General features: G+C 40.4%; 1 protein-coding gene across 3 annotated transcripts in view; it reads right to left on the bottom strand.

The window, feature by feature from the left end:
• Positions 1-20,388, bottom strand: part of tcea1 (transcription elongation factor A (SII), 1) — a 43,060-nt gene extending 22,672 nt beyond the window's left edge. The window contains exons 1-6 of one of the 3 annotated variants that reach the window (XM_072254897.1): positions 20,212-20,301; positions 13,531-13,689; positions 13,040-13,102; positions 4,390-4,495; positions 3,075-3,162; positions 1,800-1,945 (exon numbers count right to left, since the gene is read on the bottom strand). In XM_072254897.1, coding sequence (XP_072110998.1) covers positions 1,800-1,945; positions 3,075-3,162; positions 4,390-4,495; positions 13,040-13,060 — 361 coding nt within the window. In that variant the 5' untranslated portion in view covers positions 13,061-13,102; positions 13,531-13,689; positions 20,212-20,301. Of the gene's footprint in view, positions 1-1,799; positions 1,946-3,074; positions 3,163-4,389; positions 4,496-9,220; positions 9,313-13,039; positions 13,103-13,530; positions 13,690-20,211 lie in introns of those variants that run through there. The other 2 variants (XM_072254883.1, XM_072254888.1) reach the window with 2 other exon arrangements.
• Between the last annotated feature and the right edge of the window lie 344 nt (positions 20,389-20,732).

Below are 20,732 nucleotides of genomic sequence, written 5' to 3'. Positions count from 1 at the left end.
AGGGAATAAGCCACTTGGCCCCTTAAGTTTGCCCTGCCATTTAATATGACCATAGTTGATGCATGTTGGCCTCAACTCTTCTTTTGTGCCAGTTCCTCATTCTTTCAAATATTTAACTGCCTCTACCTATATATAATGATCTCTCCTCCACCACACTCAGGGGCAGAGAATGACAGTGTTTCATTACCTTCTGACAGATGTTCCTACGTATCTAATTTTTAAATGATCAGAGCTTATTTCGTGGCCACGTCCCCTTCTTTGTGATTCTGCTTGTGTTGCCCTTAAGGCATTTATTTGACTTTGTTGGGTCTGTGCTTTAAATGATTTGTTTGTAACTATTTTCTAGTTAAAGTTAAAGGTTGATAATTAAGTTACAGTATAACAAAGGGAAATTCATTGTCTATGGTATATCGCGGCATGTGATGACGTCACCTCCGGTTTTGCCACGTCTTGTGTATAACCTCGGGAAGATGTAAAGGTGGGTGCCATGCGTGCAGCATGATCATTTAGAGCTCCATTTCTACCCACAAAGAAACATTATAGAAGCAACGCTGTAAGAATGTATTTGAAGTAAAAATATTAACGCGGTTTCTGTTAAGGAAGCGGCCGTTGGGGCGGCACACGTGTCGGCTTTTCAATTTCAAACTCGGGGTTGGCTCGAGCCCGATGGCTGTTTGACAGGACCCGCCCCCCCACCCCCCGCCTGCTACTCGGGGCAGCTGGAAACACTCGCTAAAAGAGAGAGCGCGTGGCCTCCAGAATGAAACAGATGCTGCATATGTTTATATTTTTTTATCAACAGTTTTCACCATACGATGTTAATGTGGAAGAGTGCACAGTAAATGGTTGACCTTACTATGACTCTGTCTTTATTGGCTCCGGTTTAACTTGGTGTTTAGTCAGTTTCAACACACTGCACGAGAACACTATACTGCTGCTAGTGGAAACATCTCAATGTCTACTTTGTAGGGCCTGCTTATGATTTTAGAATAAGGTCACCCCCGAATTTTTCTAAACTCCAAGAAATATAAACCCAAATTGCCTTGCTTCTTTTGAGAGTACAACCCTCTCATCCCAAGAATCAGCTTTGTGCATCTCCTTTGGACTGTCCCCAATCTTTTTTTTAAGTCAAATCTGGATGCAGTATTTCAGATGTGGCCCCACCAGCTTCTTGCACACAAAATAACAAAGCCTCTGTATTCATAAATTCCAACCCAATTGTAATAAAGCTGTTTGTGCTCTTATTTACTTGTTAGAAGTGCTGCTGACATGTGATTCAGTCACTAGAACACCTACTGTACATCCCTAGAAACTTCACTCATTTGTGGTGTCTTTCCATTTAGAAAATAACCTGCCTTCTGGTTCTTCTTACCAAAATGCATGACCTCATACCACCCATTCATCTGTCAAGTGTTCACCCAATCACTTGCTTTAGCTATAACCCATGCAGAATCAACGTTCTAATCACAATATGCCTTTCCAGCCATTTATGTATCATCAGCAAAGCATTTAAATCAATGCTTAGGCTGGTTTCCATATCAAACACCTTTATTTAAGTGAATACAAACCTTCATTGACGTTATACACATCTCACGTACCCTTTCCAAGAGAACCAGCTTGATTTGAAGATGGCGTCTTTCTACTCCCATTAGATGAGAGCATTCAAAACCCAGAATGCTCAAGACTGCTTGCTAGGGTTTTCTGGAGTGAGATGTGAATGTAGAGATGGGAATGCAGCCATTGAGCTGAAGTTTTATTTTATATTTGCATGTTTTAAAGTTAAATGAAGTACAACTTACCATCTGTTTTCATTGCAGCAGTTAACATTTCTCTGCACTTGATCCGTACTGAGTCAGTGGTGAAAGGAGCCTGAGGGTAACTTTTAAGTTGAAAAGGTGATTGAGTATAGAGTGCTTCATGGGAGTTGCTGGAAATGCTTCCCGAACTAAAGAGAAAACAAAATTCAAGTGCTTAGTTGGAAGCATAGTTTGTTTTGCATAAACATCACTTCCTATATGCAAGCCATTTTTTCAAAATATCATTTTCAGCACAGGTTAATTTTGATTCAATTTGAAGCACACAGTGAAAAGACATCCATCTCCATCCACTCTTTATTTGCCCTTGAAACAGCAATATATGTGACTCTTAAGTTTTTGTTAATATTGGTAAACATTTCAAAGATATACTTTAAAGGAAGTAGTGTGTTTATCGTTATTAGATATCAAGTTTACTACTGTTTACATGACATAGTTATGGAGTATTTCATATATGTATTGCCTTGGTTATCACCGATTGTAAGAAGAATCAGAAGTATTAGTATGTTAACGTATGTGAAGATTCTGTATTGAATTTAATATATATCTTACTTAACATTCTGCAGTTTCACAAGTAAGATCTCATTAAAAACCCTGAAGAAAGCCACTGTCATCTGATCCTTTGAGAAGGTGTTTAACTTGCTGCATAGCTTTGTACGCACACATTGCAAGGGCAGGAGAACTAGAATCTAAACAGGTTGATTTACTCTAGATCTGCAATGACTTCCACATGAAGACTCTATCCTATATGCTATACATATTTTATTCCTGCATCTGATTTATTTTCTACTTTTATCCACAGGAATCTCGTTTTGGTGTGCTTCATTCATTGGTTTTGTCTGTAAGGTGTAAACTATGTTTTAATTTTTCAAATCAGTGAAGACTTGATATGAAAACACAAACGAGAAAATCTGCAGATGCTGGAAATCCAAACAACACACACAAAACACTGGAGGAACTCAGCAGGCCAGGCAGCATCTATGGAAAGGAGTGCAGTTGACATTTCAGGACTTAATATAAAAGAACTATTTTGCCAAAATAAGCACTAACTAAAATATATTAAGCACAGAGATGATCAAGTGAGGGAGGATAGGATATGAGAAAAGGAAATGAAATAGTGAAAGAGATGTTCCATTTCTACGGCGTACCAGGTCAAACAGGAAGCTTACTTAACATACCTAAAACTTAAACAGCTGAGGATGGATGTCAAAAATCAATGAAAGCATTAATTTTCTTATTCAAATGTTAAGAAATTCATACCTTTCCTCTTTTGCTTCTGGGCTGTTTTGTGCCAAGGAAACTGAATCCTTTTTTTTATCTTCTGAGGATTTCTCAACTGTTGGTCCGTCTGCAAAATAGCACTTGAATCAAACACTATTCTAAAATATTAAATTATTTTAAGACGCAATTTACCAAAATGAACTAGGCAGTGGCTAATGTTGAGAAGGAAACTCTACCAAATTTACCCATGACAATTATGAAGATGAAGCTTGAAGGTTGCTACCTCAACCACTTAATGAAGTGATTTGAGATTTAAAGAGACAGCACTTTGGAAAGTATGATGATATCATGCAAGGTTATCAAGATCTTAATTCATTTTCAATACTTATACAATCATAAATGAAAAGACAAAGACAGTTAGTCATTCTGTGAAAGGTTGTGCATATTAGATTAGACTCACTTTACACCGCACGCTGTCGGAGCAGTGCTGCCAGGATAATCAAGGACACGACCCACCCAACCAACAGACTTTTTGTCCCTCTTCCCTCCGGGAGAAGGTTCAGGAGCTTGAAGACTTGTACAGCCAGATTTGGGAACAGCTTCTTTCCAACTGTGTTAAGACTGCTGAACGGATCCTGACCCGAATCTGGGCCATACCCTCCAAATATCCGGACCTGCCTCTCGGTTTTTTTTGCACTACCTTACTTCCCATTTTTCTATTTTCTATTTATGATCTATAATTTAAATTTGTAATATTTACTAATTTTAACTATTTTTAATATTTTATATTTGTAATCCAGGGAGTTTGAAGCACAGAATCAAATATCGCTGTGATGATTGTACGTTCTAGTACCAATCGTTTGGCAACAATAAAGTATAAAGTATAAAGATTAAACTTTATTGTCATTGTGCCAAGTACAGATACAAAGCCAATGAAATGCGGTTAGCGTCTGACCAGAAATGCAAAGAAGTGTTATTTACAAAATAACTGCGAATAAAAAGTAAGTGCTACAGCACACAAATACAAAAGTACTGAGACAGTACAATATGGGTGCAATACTGTTTAGCGCTGTAAGCAGTATTCTAAAAGGATTAAGAAGCAGGCCAGTGGCAACTCATTAGTGTCTTTGTTGGATCATCGTTACTCCTGCCTCATACCTTCTATTAAAGGATTTTTAAAATAAACTTTCAACAGCACCAGAAACAAAATGATTAATCATTTGTTTCTGTTGTGTGCTTGGCAAAGAGTTCCATAACTTATCCATTTGTGTGAACAGACCATTGTCATAATACAGATACCATAAGTAATCATTGCAAGACGGAAAAATAATGGGTTTTAGATTAAGTGCCTTACCCAAGAGTTTCTTCCAGGATTTAATGAGAGATTTTGCCAAAGATATGACATCTTCTTCTTTACTTTGCTTCCTGATAGCATTTACAGACATCCCAATTCTGGTAGACTGCAAAACAATAAATACATATTACTTGCCAAATTAATTAGTTCCAATGTTTTGAACATGAAGCACATACCACGATTTACAATTAATTTCATTCTCACTGAAATAACTTTGAACAGCCTATGATCTATGAACAGGCTTAGGTAGTAGTGAAGCATTACAAAGATGGAACTAATCCAACTCTGCGATAAAATTACATTGAGGTTACATGGAAACCAAAGCCACAGAAGCTTGAAAATAGACAAAAAGAAATCAGAGTTAGAGGGTATGGAGCTTCATTTACAGAACTGAAAATAATTACTTTAATCTTCTTGATGCTGAACTGGAGGAATCTGCAACTAATCCAAAACTGAATGTGAGACAACTCAGGCCCACAATACAAAGATCACAGGAAGAATGTTATCAGCTCATATGCAGAACCCAAGGCCATGCCATCAGATGGTGCTGATAAGAAATAAAAGGGCAACAGTGTGCAGATTTTAGACAATGTTGTGGCTAATAGTTGAAGACAAGGACCCAATAGGCAAGACTAGTACTGGATAGAAGCAGTCCCATTCATCTGGAAAATGGAGGATGTCATGGTTGAAAGGCTGTAGGAAGTATGAGGAAGAGTAGACCAATTCATAGTGAATTAGTACCTCATTTAAGGCTGAGTAGGACCTTATCACTGTAGAGGAAGGGATGGAAACTCAATTAAGAAGTGTGACAACCTAAGTAGATAGTAAAGATTTGAGCTACTATAACATGGTTAATTGCTTTCATGAAGCAACAAAATGGGAGATGAGCTACCAAGTTATCATGGACAGTATGAAGTTTATGAGGAAAGGACCAATGATAGTGATTCTGAATGGCCAGATTTTAGTAAATGGTGACTGGAGGACCTCAAGTTCAAGTTTAATTATCATTCAACCGTACTTGAATACAGTCAGCATAACAGCATTTCTCCAGGGCCACGTGCAAAACATATACAGCACAAGGCACATTTGGCATATACAAGATAGCAAGTAAACATACAAAGTTTTAAACTCGAAGTACATTTATTATCAAAGTATGTGTACATTATACAACCTTGAGATACTGTTAAGTCAAATTTATTTATATAGCACATTTAAAAACAACCCACTTTGACCAAAGTGCGGTACAGATCAGAGCAGAATAGCTAAAATTACAAATATGAAAAACACAGACATAACCAATAAGGCAAGACCTTATAGCCACAAAAGAAACACAAGGGCCTAGGCACAAGCCAAAAATCAGCTACATCAGGAGGATTCAAACGCTAGTGAATGAAAGTTAAGATTTGAGCCTGGATTTAAAAGAGTCGATGGAGGAGGCAGATCTGTCATGCAAAAGAAATATATAGCCCAAATCCCTGAGTGACATGTCCTGTAAAAATTATGGCACATGGATGCTACAGGCAGGAGAAATCAGTCCTTGGCAGTCTACAGATGAATGTACTCATGCACGGAATCCTGCTTGTCATCCCACTGGTCAAACACCAGAGGACAGCACCGATGGGGGATGCAAGCCTACAACCAAGCATGGACACCATCTCCTCTCCTTGACTGCAGCAACAGGTAAACCCACAGTTTGAGGTTTAGTCCTCTCTACAACTGAGGCCACACAGCTCCCTCGCCATCTATCGCCCATACACATTCTGCTTAAAAAAGCATATCCTTGCTCATAAACACTTTACAAAGCGTCACTTAGAAGATACTGTAAAGATGTGGAAGATGGTCTTCTGGTCAGATGAGACTAAAGTGGAACCTACTGACCTCAACACTAGGCGGTACAAGTGGCGTAAATCTAATACTGCATATCAGGCAGGTAACACCATCCCTACTGTAAAGTATGGAGTTAGCATCATACTTTGGAGCAACACACATAAAAGTTGCTGGTGAACGCAGCAGGCCAGGCAGCATCTCTAGGAAGAGGTGCAGTCGACGTTTCAAGCCGAGACCCTTCCTGCTGCGTTCACCAGCAACTTTAATGTGTGTTGCTTGAATTTCCAGCATCTGCAGAATTCCTGTTGTTATCATGCTTTGGAGATGCTTTTCAGCAGAAGGGACTGAAAATCTGGTCAAGATTGATGGGAAGATGACTGCTGCTAAATTCAGAGTGCACCTGGATAAAAACCTGCTAGCCTCTGCCAGAGCTTAAACTGGGAGGAAGTTCGTCTTTCAGCAGAACAATGACCCAAAGCACTCTACCAGAGAAATCATGGAGTGGCTTCAAGGGAAGAAAATTTATATCCTCGAGTGGCCCAATCACAGTTCTCATGGTTCTCGTTGAATTCTTGTTCTCATTGAATTCTTTTCCAGCAAATTACATCCATTTTCCCACTATCTCCTGTGCTAGGTTATATTGTAAATGTTTTCCACTCATTTATTACATTGGAAGCATGATGCGGCTTTAACCTGATCAAACATCTCTGGCAAGACCTCAAGATTGTTACCCACTGCTGCTCCCCAGCTAACATGGCATTAGCTTGAGCAATTTTACAAAGAGCAATGGGCAAATCTTGCTCAATCACCTTGTGCAAAGCTAGTATTTACTGAAGAAGACTACAGACTGTAATAACTGTGAGAGGTAGTTCAAGTAAGTACTGAGCAAAAGGGAATGAATACTTTTGAACTGTTGACGTTTCAGTTTTTGAATTTTAAGTTCTTCATGCTTTACAATTTTCTGTTTTTTGAGCTCTACCGTGGAAAAAAAAGTGCATGTGATTCACAAATAAAAATTCTTCGTTCAATTGATCAAAATCTGGTTGTAATACTCATTTATTTGAACAACGTTTTGGGGGCAAGGCACTGTACTTGTCTTGCAGTGCAGTTCAGGTCCATAGTACTAATTCCCTGTATTAGGAACCTGATCAGTTTAAATTAATGAGAGGGAATCTCAGTGAGATGCAAAAGATTCTGGAAGCGATTTGATGGGATGAATGATGTAGAGGCAAGTTCCTCAAGTTGGAAAATCTAGAATTATGAGGATAGTCTCACGATTAAAGCATCAAGAACATAGAGGTATCTCATCACAAAGGAAGTTGTAAATCTTAGAAATTCTCTATCAAGATTAAACATACAGTATTCACGATTGAGATCAACATATTTTTGAACACAAAGGGAATTAGGAATAAAGGGGACCGTGCAGCCAACTGTTCCAAAGTACAGAATCAACCTCTGTTTATGCACAATAAAACAAGTTAAAGCTGAATCATGCTTCCAATGTAATAAATGAGTGGAAAACATTTACAGTATCACCTAGCACAGGAGATAGTGGAAAAATGGATGTAATTTGCTGGAAAAGAATTCAATGAGAACAAGAATACTTAGGATACTAGATTTTCAATTTCGCTCATTCATTTTCAACATTAATTATTGACAAGAACAAATATATTATTGATGTGTGTTTGAAAATTTACCATCTCTTTCTCATAATCTTAATGCAACACTAAAGGGGAAAATAAAGTGAAATAATTATTTATAATGTCTAAACACTGGAAAAGCAACTTCCATTTCACCTTCTCCAGATCAGCCTCACAAACAGCATCAATTCAGTTTATGCAGATTCAGAGTTCTATCATCTGTAAATATACTAAAAACTACAGATCAAAGACTCATTTGCCAGATATACTCACATTAGGAAGTATCCAGAAATCATTTCATTTCCTTGTTATAAAAAAAGTACACCTGAAAATTCATCTCAAGTCAGTCATGCTAACGTAGTAGTGCTTGTGCATTGTACTATGCCTCTTACATACATTCCAGTGAATTTTAGAAGTAAAGGTAGAATACCCTGATACTACTATACAATGTGATTAGCACTGCTGACTGTGGGTTAGCTTATCTGGTTTTACATGGATCTATTTCTGTCTTCCATAAGTAATATTCAATCATATCAATAAATTGCCTAGGTTCATGAGGATTTTATACTAATCCAGTGTGGTACTGAATAGAACACTTTTAAATACCTGATGCAAGATTTGCATTAACCTTCAGTAAAACTTTAAAAAGAACTGACTGCCAATGAATTTCTAAGCAACAGCTCAGGTGTTTTTCTAACAACTTTGACACAGTACCACTTGCTGTAAATGTCAATAGCGTAGATATCCACTGACAGCAATACGGTCTAACGAAAAATAATTGCTGCTTAACTTTTCCCCTCTTACAAGTGTCCTGTCAATTTTGCACACTTGCAATGATCCATCATAATCAAGAAAAAAGGTACAAGTTAAACATTTTAGACACTTTATACAACACTTAGAGCAGTTAATTCTATTTTTGAAAATTGTGTATTTGCTCAGATTTCTAGCTTGTCTCCCAATATGCTACACCAGAGCAGTTGTCAAGGTACTAATTTCACTTTTTAGTGAGGAAAAAAAGTAGCACCTTGGGCACTGGGATTTGTCAGAATTGCATGAGTGCACAGCCATTAACCGTATTCACATCCCTGAGGGCCTCATGAATAACCTTTCATCAATAGGTATATTTTATTCCACATGCAGCTTGTTACGCAAAATGCAAAGAATTTCAGTGAATGCCATGCATGTAGATCATTCAGCTCCTTCATTCTGATGGTGACTGCAATGTCACACCCTTTCAGCAGTCAAGTTGGATTCTCAAGGTGGAGAATAAAGGCTGATTTATACTTGTGCATCAAATATACGCCGTAGGTATCGCGTACCCCACGCCGTAGGGTGACATGCACCTCCCCAAAAATGTAACTCACGCGTCGCGGCGACGCAGACTGCAACAACTGTGATTGGTCCGCTTGGTAGCATCGCATTTCCTCATACGCATTTACGGTTGCTTTTCTCCGCCATGTCTGTACACTGATGCAAAATAAATGGTTGGAGACAATGAAGCAAATCGTCAAATCTACCTGCCGACATCCGAAAACATTTGAAATGCATTTCCTATTCCATGTCTCTCACGAAGGAACTCAACACAGTGGCATAGAAACCCCATCGCCAACTAGCGTTTTGGCGGTGAATTGCAGAGCGACGCAGACACTACACATGCTCGCTATCGTGTAGGACTACGCAAAAGTATAAATCAGGCCCACAGCGTAGCCCGTACGCACAAGTATAAATCAGCCTTAAGTGGCAAGAAAGGGTTACGTTTTTACTTCCACAGTTATGTATATCAGTGGACTCTCCAGTCATAGCTGCTGTGAGCAGATGCAATGACAGCCATGACATTACCAGGATGGCAGTGGTAAATGCCATGAATCTGAGAGAAAATTTTGTTGCTTACACCAGCCCAAAAGCACAATGCAGTACAAGTCAAGCAGCTGCAGCCTGCTGTGTAATCTTACAACCCAAGACAGAAGCGAGGGTCAAAGAATCAGCAGCAAGGAAACCTAGAATGTGGGGATAGAGAACAATAAAATCTGCACAATTATTGAACTATATTGCCTTTCATGTTATTTTCAATACATCTCAAAGCTCTGTATAGACAGTTTAAGAATAATATTTATCATACTTTCAGAGTAATCACATCAATAAGACAAAGAAGATGGTGATGGACTTTAGGAAGAATAAGCCTGCACTATTCCCTGTTACTACTGATGGTGAGGACCTACAAGTACCTGGGGGTGCACCTGAATGACAGACTTGAGTGGAGCATCAACACAGAGGATGTGTACAAGAAGAGTCACAGTCGCCTCTACTTCCTGGAGACTGATGTCCTTTGGAGTATGCAGGCCTATTCTTCACATGTTCTACCAGTCTGCTGTCGCCAGTACAATCTTCTATGCGGTGGTGTGCTGGGGCAATGGCATCAACACAGGTGATGCCAACAGGCTCAATGAACTGATTAGAACGAGTGGCTCTGACATAGGAGTCAAACTGGACACACTGGAGTCTGTGGTAGAACAAAGGACCCTACCGAAAATCCTGGCAATTCTGGACAATGTTTTGCATGGCACCTTGGCTGAACAGAGAAGCACTTTCAGTAATAGACTAAGACAGCTGCACTGCTCCAAAGATCGCTATATGTGGTCATTCTAACTCTCAGCCATTAGGCTCTACGAGTCAGCCTAAAGCCAGGGAAGTGATGACTCACTCCTGTTAGACTGTTTGAAGTAACTTATCTTTTATTCTTTTTTACTTCTTTTCTTATATTTGTATATCTGTGCACTTGTAATGATACTGTGACACTATATAATTTCCTTTGGGATCAATAAATTATCTAATACAAGAAACTTGGCAGCATCTTTCCACACTTCAATTTCCCCACAAACAGACATTTGGTTGTGTACAATTAGATCATAGCAATCCATGAAGATTCACATTAAGAAACATCTATGCTGATCATTATTTTCTAATTAGACACAAGTTACAGAAGCCTAATTGTTATTCATCTGAACTAGCAACAAAACTGATGAAAATGAATTTGATCATTTTGGTCAATTGCAAGCTATCATCAGGAAACATACTCAAAGTTTGTATTTTGTTATTTAACAACCAGGAGGCTTAGTATAGAGCCTGCCATACCTGGTAATGCATCACACATTTTACATAATTTCACAAAATCAAAGCACTTCCCTTTCAGAGAAAGATTTGCTTTAATTGTCACATGTACATCAAAAAATGTAGTGAAATACATAATTTGTGTCAACAAACACAGACCTAGGATTATGCTTGGGGCAGCCCACTGTGTCACCACACTTCCAGCGCCCTAACCATAGGTCTTTGGAATGTGGGAGAAAACTCACACTGTCATGGGGAGAATGAACAAACTCCTGGCAGACAGAGGCAGGAACTAAACCCCAGTCAGCGATTGCTCGCTCTGTGAAGGGTTGTGCTAACTGTTACATTGTTATGCCGCCCTGCAAAGTCCATTACAAATGTAAAGCAAAAATAATGAATAGTTAAGGAAAATACATGATACAGAAATAGGTAATTGCAGGCAAAGATGAAAAAGGATTCACCTGAAAATTTTATGGTCGGAAATAAATCAAGATACAAAGACTTGAGGTGCAAGTTCAGGGCAAAATGCTAAAGCATTTACTTAGACAACACACGCAAAATGCTGGAGGAACTCAGCAGGCCAGGCAGCATCTATGGAAAAGAGTACAGTTGACATTTCAGGCCAAGACCCTTCAGCAGAAGTGGAGCAAAAAAGATGTGTCAGAGTAAGAAGTTGGGGGGGAGAGGAGGAAAAAACACAAGGTGATAGGTGAAACCGGGGGGGGGGGGGGATGAAGTAAAGAGCTCAGAAGTTGATAGGTGAAAGAGATACAGGGCTGGAGAAGGGGAATCTACAAACGATAATAGGAGAGGACAGAAGGCCATGGAAGAAAGAATAGGGGGAGTAGCACCAGAGGGAGGCGATGGGCAGGCAAGGAGATAAGGTGAGAAGGTGAGAGAGGGAAAAAGGGATGGGGAATGGTGAAGCGGGGGAGGGGGGCACGGACAATACTGGAAGTTCGAGGAATCGATGTTCATGCCATCAGGATGGAGACTACCCAGACGGAATATAAGGTGTTGTTCACCGATATACAGGAGGCTACAAGGGGAGCACCGGACACAGTACATGATCCCAACAGACTCACACGTCAAGTGTGATCATCACAGATGCCCTCAACTGCATCTCTTCCATTCCACACAGGTCTATTCTCACCCATCCTCCCGCCACTCTACAAGGGTTCCTCTTGTCCTCATCCATTTTAATTCCACTTCCCATTCCAATATGTCCATCCATGGCCTCTTCCACTGTCGTGACGAGGCCACACTTAGGTTAGAGGAACAACATCTTATATTCCATTTGGGTAGCCTCCAACCTGATGGCATGAACATCGATTTCTCAAACTTCCCGTAATGCCCCCCAACACCCCCCTCCTTTTCCATTTCCCATCCCCTTTTCCCTCTCACCTCATCTCATCAGCTCTTCACTTCAACCCCCAACTTCAGGTTTCACCTATCACTTAGTGGCTCTCTCTCCCCTCCTCCCACCTTTTAAATCTACTCCTCAGCATTTTTCTCCAGTCCTGCCAAAGGATTTTGGCCTGAAATGTCAACCTGTAGTTTTTTTCCCCATAGATGGTGCCTGGCCTGCTGAGTTCCTCCAGCATTTTGTGTGTGTTGCTCGGATTTCCAGCATCTGCAGCTTTTCTCTTGTTTGGGAACGCGCTTATTTTTATTTATTTAATTTTTGGAGCTACGGTGCAGAGTAGGCCCTTCAGGCCCTTTGAGCCACACTGCCCCAGCAACCACCAGACAATCCCAAATACCTCCAACCTAATCACAGAACAATTTACAATGACAAATTAACCTACCCAGTAAAAACCAGAGTACCCGGGAAAAATCTAGGCATTCCACAGGGAGGACATACAAAATTTCCTTACAGATGACGCTGCAATTAAACTCCGATGCCCCGAGCTGCACTAGCGTCGTGCCAACCGCTATGCTACCATGGCACCCATCTAATGTGTACGGCTCTGCAGATTTAACTAAGTCAGGCAAAATGCAATAACTGCATCCATTATTGTTCCCTTCTCACACGTTTTGTTTTTGTTGAAACTTTGCTCCCCAAGACAACATACCTGTAAAAGTTCCAAGGTCATAGGAATGCTCTTTAGCTCTTTCAGCAAGTCCAAGGCACCAACCTGTAAAACACAGTTCAACCTTTTAGACTGTAAAAATTGAGAATCAAATCGCCAATGTCAGAAAAAGATAAACTGAAAGTACAAGCAAAACTTAGGAGAACAATCTTGGTTAGTAAATCATTTCAGAAATGTTAACATCTCTATGATTGGATTTCAATCCATATTAAGACATCAGGTTATCATACTTCTACACGATAAGCTTTGAATTATGTAGGACCAGACAGAAGCTTAAGCTGAACACAGAAGTGCTTTCTAGTCCTCATTCGTGCTAGTTGTGGTTTGCTTTATCACATTTCTCCAAAACACGATTATCAAGAACTGACAAGGATCATAGCCTTGGATGACTTCAAATGGCTTCACATCACTTCTACTCACTAGATCTGATCTACAAAAATGCACAGAATTACCCAAAATTAATTTCTTAATACCTTTGGTAGGCACACCTCTTCAATTCCAAAGCAAGCGATTTGTTCACTGGAGTGTTCCCTGTAAGGTCCTTTTACTTCTTTTTTCGCATAATACTTACAGTTACTGTCAGGACTGGGATGTGAGGAAAATATTTCCTGAGGTCAATTTAATTATATAATCTGAAATATGGATAAAGTGAGATTGCTACCATATTTTTATTAAACAAAGAGCAGGTTTATTAAATACAAACTACATTTCAAATTGTTAACCTGTGAAACTGAAAGATGTAATGATTTAATTTCATGTTAAATGTTAAAGGATCTGAATAACTACAAATGAAGTGTACATCATTTCGTGAATATACAATAAATAAGAAATAAAGCTGAGATTAGACTTTTTTATTTAGAGTATGTATTTTATTTTTAAAAATTCATTTTTAATCTACCAATTTGTAATTGAATCTTTTTTTCAATCTAGAGTTAGAAGGCTTGTTGTCCTAGCAGCTTGATAATTGTTCCTCCAAGGTGAAAAGAATCTTTAAACTGTGTTATTTATTGACCTAAATATTTATTAATATTGCAGATACCCACATCCAGACCATTCCTCAACATTATTACCCAAACCCTTAAAAAGGTTGCTTAGTGCAAAGCTAAACATCACAATCCTGTTGGGAGGGTGCGTGATTAATGTCACTGATCAGCTAACGTATTTTGCTTTTCTTTGAAAAGAGTTAAGAGCAACACACATTCCTATCAAGAAATCTGTCTGGTACTTTCATTACCAGTTAATGACCAGGTGACCAGTTAATGTAAACAAATTTCTTTCAACATGTATTTCAGCAAAGCAATGACCTTAAATACCAGCAGCTAGAAGTAAAAAGTAGCCTTGTTTACATTACAACTTTTAATGCATTTCTGAAAAAGTTAGCCACTGCCAATACACACAAATGTTTTTTTTCTAAAATTCACAAGTTGGAAAGCCAGAGAAAACTGTGGTACTTTGCTTAACTGCAAGACAATTCAAAATTCAGAAGGATAGAGAAAACAAGAAAATTAAGTACATCAAATAAAACTTCACCACACACCTAACTGTGAGTTGAAATTGAAGTGGCTGAAACTGTGTGACCATCATAACTTCAAATTGTTACATTGTTGCATTATCAACAGCTCTTCAAATGCCACAGAATTGCCCAGCAATTTGAATAGCAAATATTTTGGTTGCATTCTCACCAGTCAAAGTTCCATTGTAACTAAGGCCTAAAATCAGATAGGAAGCAAGAGTATTTGCTTGGGGGGTGTGGGTTGGGTGGGGCGCTGGTGGATAAAAACTGACAAGCTACCATCATTGGTAACCTAGCATTAAATTATCCCAGTGAGAATACAACAAGCCCATTTGAATCACAGAGTAATATAAAGCCGAGAAAAAAGGTAAAACTTTCAATGTGATTAGGTTAACATAGTTCTATTTTAACATTAGATATTAAAAATATTTCAAAACAAGATTATGATATTCATCTTAAACAGCTGGTTTGACAGTTTGAGCATGGGACACAGCCTTACTACTTGCAATATTAATCTCTTTACCCCAGCTAGCGCCGATGCAAGTGGGTCCCAAATAAAATCTGTGCCCTAAACTGCACAAAAAAGCATGGTACAGGGAGCAGGCAACTAGCAAACATGAGATGGCTTTAAGATCAACCCCAATACATTTCTACCATTTAGTATGTCTTGCCCCCCCCCCCCCCATCTCTTTCACCATTTTAAGTTCATTCCACTGTTTGGCTGAGTCCTTAATAACTGCTGCGTTGAACCTGATCCAAGATCTATTGGCGACCCAAGACAAATTATACAGCGCATGGCATATTCGCAAACTTAATAATTCACTTCTACCAATTAGTCATAGAGGCAGATTAATACAGCACAGTATAATTCACAGCAATAGAGTCAGAGTAATATGGTTCATCTAGTCAATGCCAACATTCATCCCTCCCCACCGATCTCCCTCCTGGCACTTACTCTTGGAAGCAGAACAAGTGCCACACCTGCCCCTACACCTCCTCCCTCACTACCATTCAGGACTCCAAACAGTCCTTCCAGGTGAGGCAAAATTTCACCTGCGAATCTGTTGGGGTCATCTGCTGTAATCAGCACTCCTGGTGTGATCTCTTGTATATCAGTGAGACCCGATGTAGATTGGGAGATGCTTCGCTGTGCATCCACGCTCCGTCTGCCAGAAAAAGCAAGATCCCCTGTGGCCATCCATTTTAATTCCACTTCCCATTCCCATCCTGACATGTCAGCCCATGGCCTCCTCTACTGCCGCGATGAGGCCACAGTCATGTTGGAGGAGCAACACCTTATATTCCGTCTGGGTAGCCTCCAACCTGATAGCATGGACATCGACTTCTCGAACTACCAGTAATGCCCCCCCCGCCACTTTCACCATTCCCATTTCCCTCTCTCAGCTTATCTCCTTACCTGCCCATCACCTCCCTCTGGTGCTCCTCCTCCTTTTCTTTCTTCTGTGGCCTTCTGTCCTCTTCTATCAGATTCCCCTTTCTCCAGCCCTTTATTTCTTTCACCAATCAATTTTTCAGCTCTTCACTTCACCCCTACACCCCTCCTCCCAGATTCACCTATCACCCTGTGCTTCTTCCTCCCCTCCCCCACATTCTTCTTTCTGTCTCATCTTTCTTTCTCCAGACCTGATGAAGGGTCTCAGCCCGAAACATTACACTGTACTCTTTTCCAGAGATGCTGCCTGGCCTGCTGAGTTCCTCCAGCATTTCGTGTGTATTGCTCGGATTTCCAGCATCTGCAGATTTTCTCTAATTATTAAAAAATTATTTATTTTACTTGGAGATACAGCATGCTAACAGGCCCTTCTGACCCAATGAAACCACATCCCTGTTACCAACGTGGTAACGTTGGAATGTGGAAGGAAACTGAGCACCCGGAGGAAACCCAGTGATCAAAGGAAGAAAATACAATTCCTTAAAGGCAATGGTGGAACCCAGGTTGTTGGTGCTGCCATAGCGTTTTGCTAACCACTATATTACCATGCTGCGTAGATTTTTCAATTCATCCTATTAATGTGGACACTCTCACATTTCCTCTCAAACTACATTTGCCTAATTTCACCATATTTTTGCTTACTCGATTAACTTCAGCCATCTCTTGGAACTCCTAAGTGTCTTTAAGAGGACCTAGTCTCTCTATAGCCACCAGTTTACTGATAATGCAACTGAAGAAACTCTTCGGATTATCGTTAAACCTACCTGCCAAATCTCATACTTCTTCTTGACCTCCTGATTTCCTGCTTAACCCTGCCCTCTCATATTCGTCAAAAGATTCATTTAGAGTTCAATGACATGGTGTATCTATTCTTCACCCCAACAGGAACATGCTGTAGCCCCAGACTCTTGATATGACCTTTTCAAAAGTCTCCCACTTGCCAATTGTTCTAATGCTTTAAAATAGGGGCACCCCGTCGACCCCAGCAAGATGATGCCTAATACTCTCAAAGCTGGCCCTGCTCCAATTCAGAACTAATCCATGAACTTGTTCTATCCTTTTCCATAACATTTTAAAATTCATTGAATTATGGTCACTGCATCCAAAGTGCTCCCCAAATGCCACTTCAGTTACTTGGACTGTCTCATTCCGAGAGGAGGTCCAGTATTGCTCGTAGGTTCCTCTACATAATATTGCAAGTCTCGGATGCACTGCACAAATTCCACCCATCTCAGCCTTTGCACTCAAAATCCCCCAACTAGCACTAATCTGCTATTCTCAGAACTATCTGCAATATCTCAACACATCTGCTCCGCCAGTTCCTGTTGACTATTCGTGACCATCCCCTTCTTATTTACATGATCCCTCAAGGATATTCTTTAAACAGTGTTATAATCTCCCTTACCAAAACAATAGCAACAGTCACTTCGTTACTATCTGTTACTTTGTTACACCAACCTGTTTCAGTGGCAGTACTTGTGTATTCTAGTCAAGCCTTATACTTGAAGGTGCAAAACCTCAAAAGGAAATTCTGAACAATACTGAAGGAATCTCATTGTCATTAATGTATGGTTTTCATGTGTACAGATCTCTGTGCACTTCAATCCTCTCTGAAGAGCACTGCAGGGCACCCCTGATCAGTTCAAGCAAAGGAACTTCAATTTGAAAACTCAAAAGGTTCTTAGATATGCATACAGTTTTGCCAAGCCAAAAGGAGAGAATATTTCCCCCACCCCACCCCCAAGAAAAATACTGTACAACCTAAGAAACATCCAATGATATCATGTTCACAAACCACCTCAATGCTCAGGGAGTGATACTGCAGTGCAAAAGTAGCCGTGGGTTTACATGGAGAGCCCCCTCCCCACCCCCTGGTGTCACACATGGAAAACAGTACACTGTAATATCTATCACCCATGCCTAAAATTATACAGAAATAGAAACTCCAGGTGATAGTGACCTGCAAACCAGTGCTGGTACAAGCGTGTGAAGGGAGAAGGTCCTGGCCATCACTGGATCAGAAAATCTTATCCTCCAAATTCATTCTGATAGCCAGGTGTAATACTGTGTCTTCTGCTATAGAATAGGGAGGATAACATCTGCTTCTCACAGCCTTTTTCAGGGAAATCATTCTTGCTGTGAGCTCCTGGATCACTGCAAAAGAACCTTTTTACCCTGTACAGAGGTAAATACTTGCTAACTACTGATCTCATCTACACAAAATACTTCTAGTCTTTGGTTCCCTTGTATGAAGAATAAGGACCTGCCACTGACTTGCTGCAGACGTCTGGCGTGTCACTAGAGCAGAGAGACAGTACCCCATTTTGGCCCACACAAACACTTCTTTAAATTTTCCATTAGAACCACACTGTAGTCAACATTGACTTTTATTATTTGTTCCCAAATCATTGAGAAATGGTGATGAGTCACTTCCTTGAACACAACAGTTCATGTGGTGAAGGTAGACTATGCTGATGTGTAAAGTGCTACATGTAATGGGCTCCACTTTGAAATTCTGTTTATTTGATTTGTATGGGTTCTACAGTTGCATAATGCCAGTAGTTTCACATATTCTTCAAATGTACCAAAATGAGCACTTGTAGGAAGTGCAGAACAGGTAAACAAGCGGTATTGCCATTACATAGAGAGTATCAGGATCTAGACTCAGCAACGGCAATGTATTACCAAGTTGAGAGAGCTGGAACTTGGCAGTGAGGTGATGCAGGCAAGTCGACTGCTTTTGTTCTAGGTGGTTGGGACTACAAATGGGGAGATGCTTGTAAGAGGTAACCTTGGCATGTGATTGCACTGTACTTTGTACAGTGCCTCTGCTTTGTCTCTACTCTAGTGACATGCCAAGAATCTGCAGCAAGTCAGTGGCAGGTCCATAGTCTTCATACAAGGGAACCAAAAACTAGTGGTATTTTGTACAGATGAGGTCAGTAGTTAGCAAGTATTTACCTCTGCGCAAGGTAAAAAGGTTATTCACAGTGCACCAGTCTGCTGGTGATGGTCATGAATGTTTAGTGGTTAGTGGTTAGTGGATAGTGGATAGGGTGTCAATCAAGTAGGCTGCTTTGTTCCTAACTTACATTTTTTGGGCGGATCTGCATTCCGTCTGTGCAATTGGTGAATAGTCCAGCATGATCACTTACTATATTTTGGAGATTATGGAATGCATCTGAATTGCATGCATTTAATTTCATAGAAAAGCCTTTATTTTTATGTGGACAACACCTGTGCATATTCAACACACTTCATGTATGTACACTAGTCATGCACAACACAGTGAGACCTTAATGCAGATGAGTCACTGCCGGAAATTTTTGTGATACCATGGTAACCCGGCACTGCAAATTCCAAATCAGGACACCAAGATCTGACAGCACTACAGTCAGTAGTGAGATCCCCAAGTGAATCTCCAGGCAACTGGGTCCTTAACAGCGTCTCCTCATCACCTCTGCCTTGCAGAAGCAACAGCTGTGTTCAACTATTGCAAATACTTTCAATGTGTGCTATTATTTGCTGCTGGTAAACGATTAGTTTCCACCACAAAACAGTGACATTGCACAAAAGAGAAAAAAAATGCTTAACCTTCCCCATGTCACTATGTTTCCTAATTACAACAGCAAAACACCTGTCTAACTGTTCTGCAACTTTTACAGATGATCGGGCCTAGTCGTTTTGGTAGATTGTACATACGAAAAACACGTGGAAATCGTGGCATTTTACAGCTGTAAAATACACGCAAATTAAAGGAGCCGCACTTCAAAATGCCATTCGTTAGATTTAGCGCCATCCACCCGTAAGCTCAGAACTTCTACATTGTATGACTCGGGAGCGACACAGTTGTGAGCTGAGGATCTGTCGTTGCTGCACTACACCGTTCACCAGGCTCGGAGCTCTCCGCTGACTACCGCCACGAAGACGCGTGGCACCCTGGATGCTCGGCTGGAAAAAGATGAGCGCAGGGCCCCAGGCCGTTCCGCCGGGTCCAGAATGTTCGGCAGGTTGTACGAGGGGAGGGCGGGAAGGGAGGGGAGGGGAGGGGAGGGGAGAGGCGGGGCGGGGCGGGGCGGGACGGGATGTGCGCCGGCCGGCCGGCCACTGGAGCGTTCGGCTGTTTGTGAGTGAGGCGCGCGTTAGGCCCGGCTTTTCTTGACAGTTAAATGGCCTCAAACAACTTACCGTGTTCTTTTTCGACACCATTTTGTCTATCTTTTTTGCAATTCGGACAATATCATCTTCCTCTTTTTTACTCATCACGCTCGTTCGTTTGCAACCAACAGAAATAAGTGTTTTAGCAACAAATTCTCCCCCAACTCCTCTGAGCCGCAACCACAGGCGCCAACCTCTCGCATACAGAAAGCCCAAAGTAATGGAACGGCCATCATGTAAATAAAGGAAATGATCTGAACAGCCGCGACTAATCAATACATATAAATACCCGGAGTCGTCGAATATTAAGTATTTACAGATTTTTCTATTAATTAATTGCTATTTTTATGAGTAGCTTACAATTGGCGTACCTTTCGGACATTATTTCTGTTCGTAAGAGATTGGAGCCTGGAGGAAGGAAATTCACGGCTACGCTATAATGTTTCTAAGGCTTCCCTATGAATGCATAGGATACTAGCCATATCATACAGGATAATTATACCAAACGAGTCTGAATAAGCTTTTTTTTTATGTTATTATTTTGATAGCGC

This window comes from Mobula birostris, chromosome 1, assembly GCF_030028105.1.
Source record: "Mobula birostris isolate sMobBir1 chromosome 1, sMobBir1.hap1, whole genome shotgun sequence".
NCBI lineage: Eukaryota > Metazoa > Chordata > Chondrichthyes > Myliobatiformes > Myliobatidae > Mobula > Mobula birostris.
This window is presented reverse-complemented; position numbering and strand designations above follow the sequence as displayed.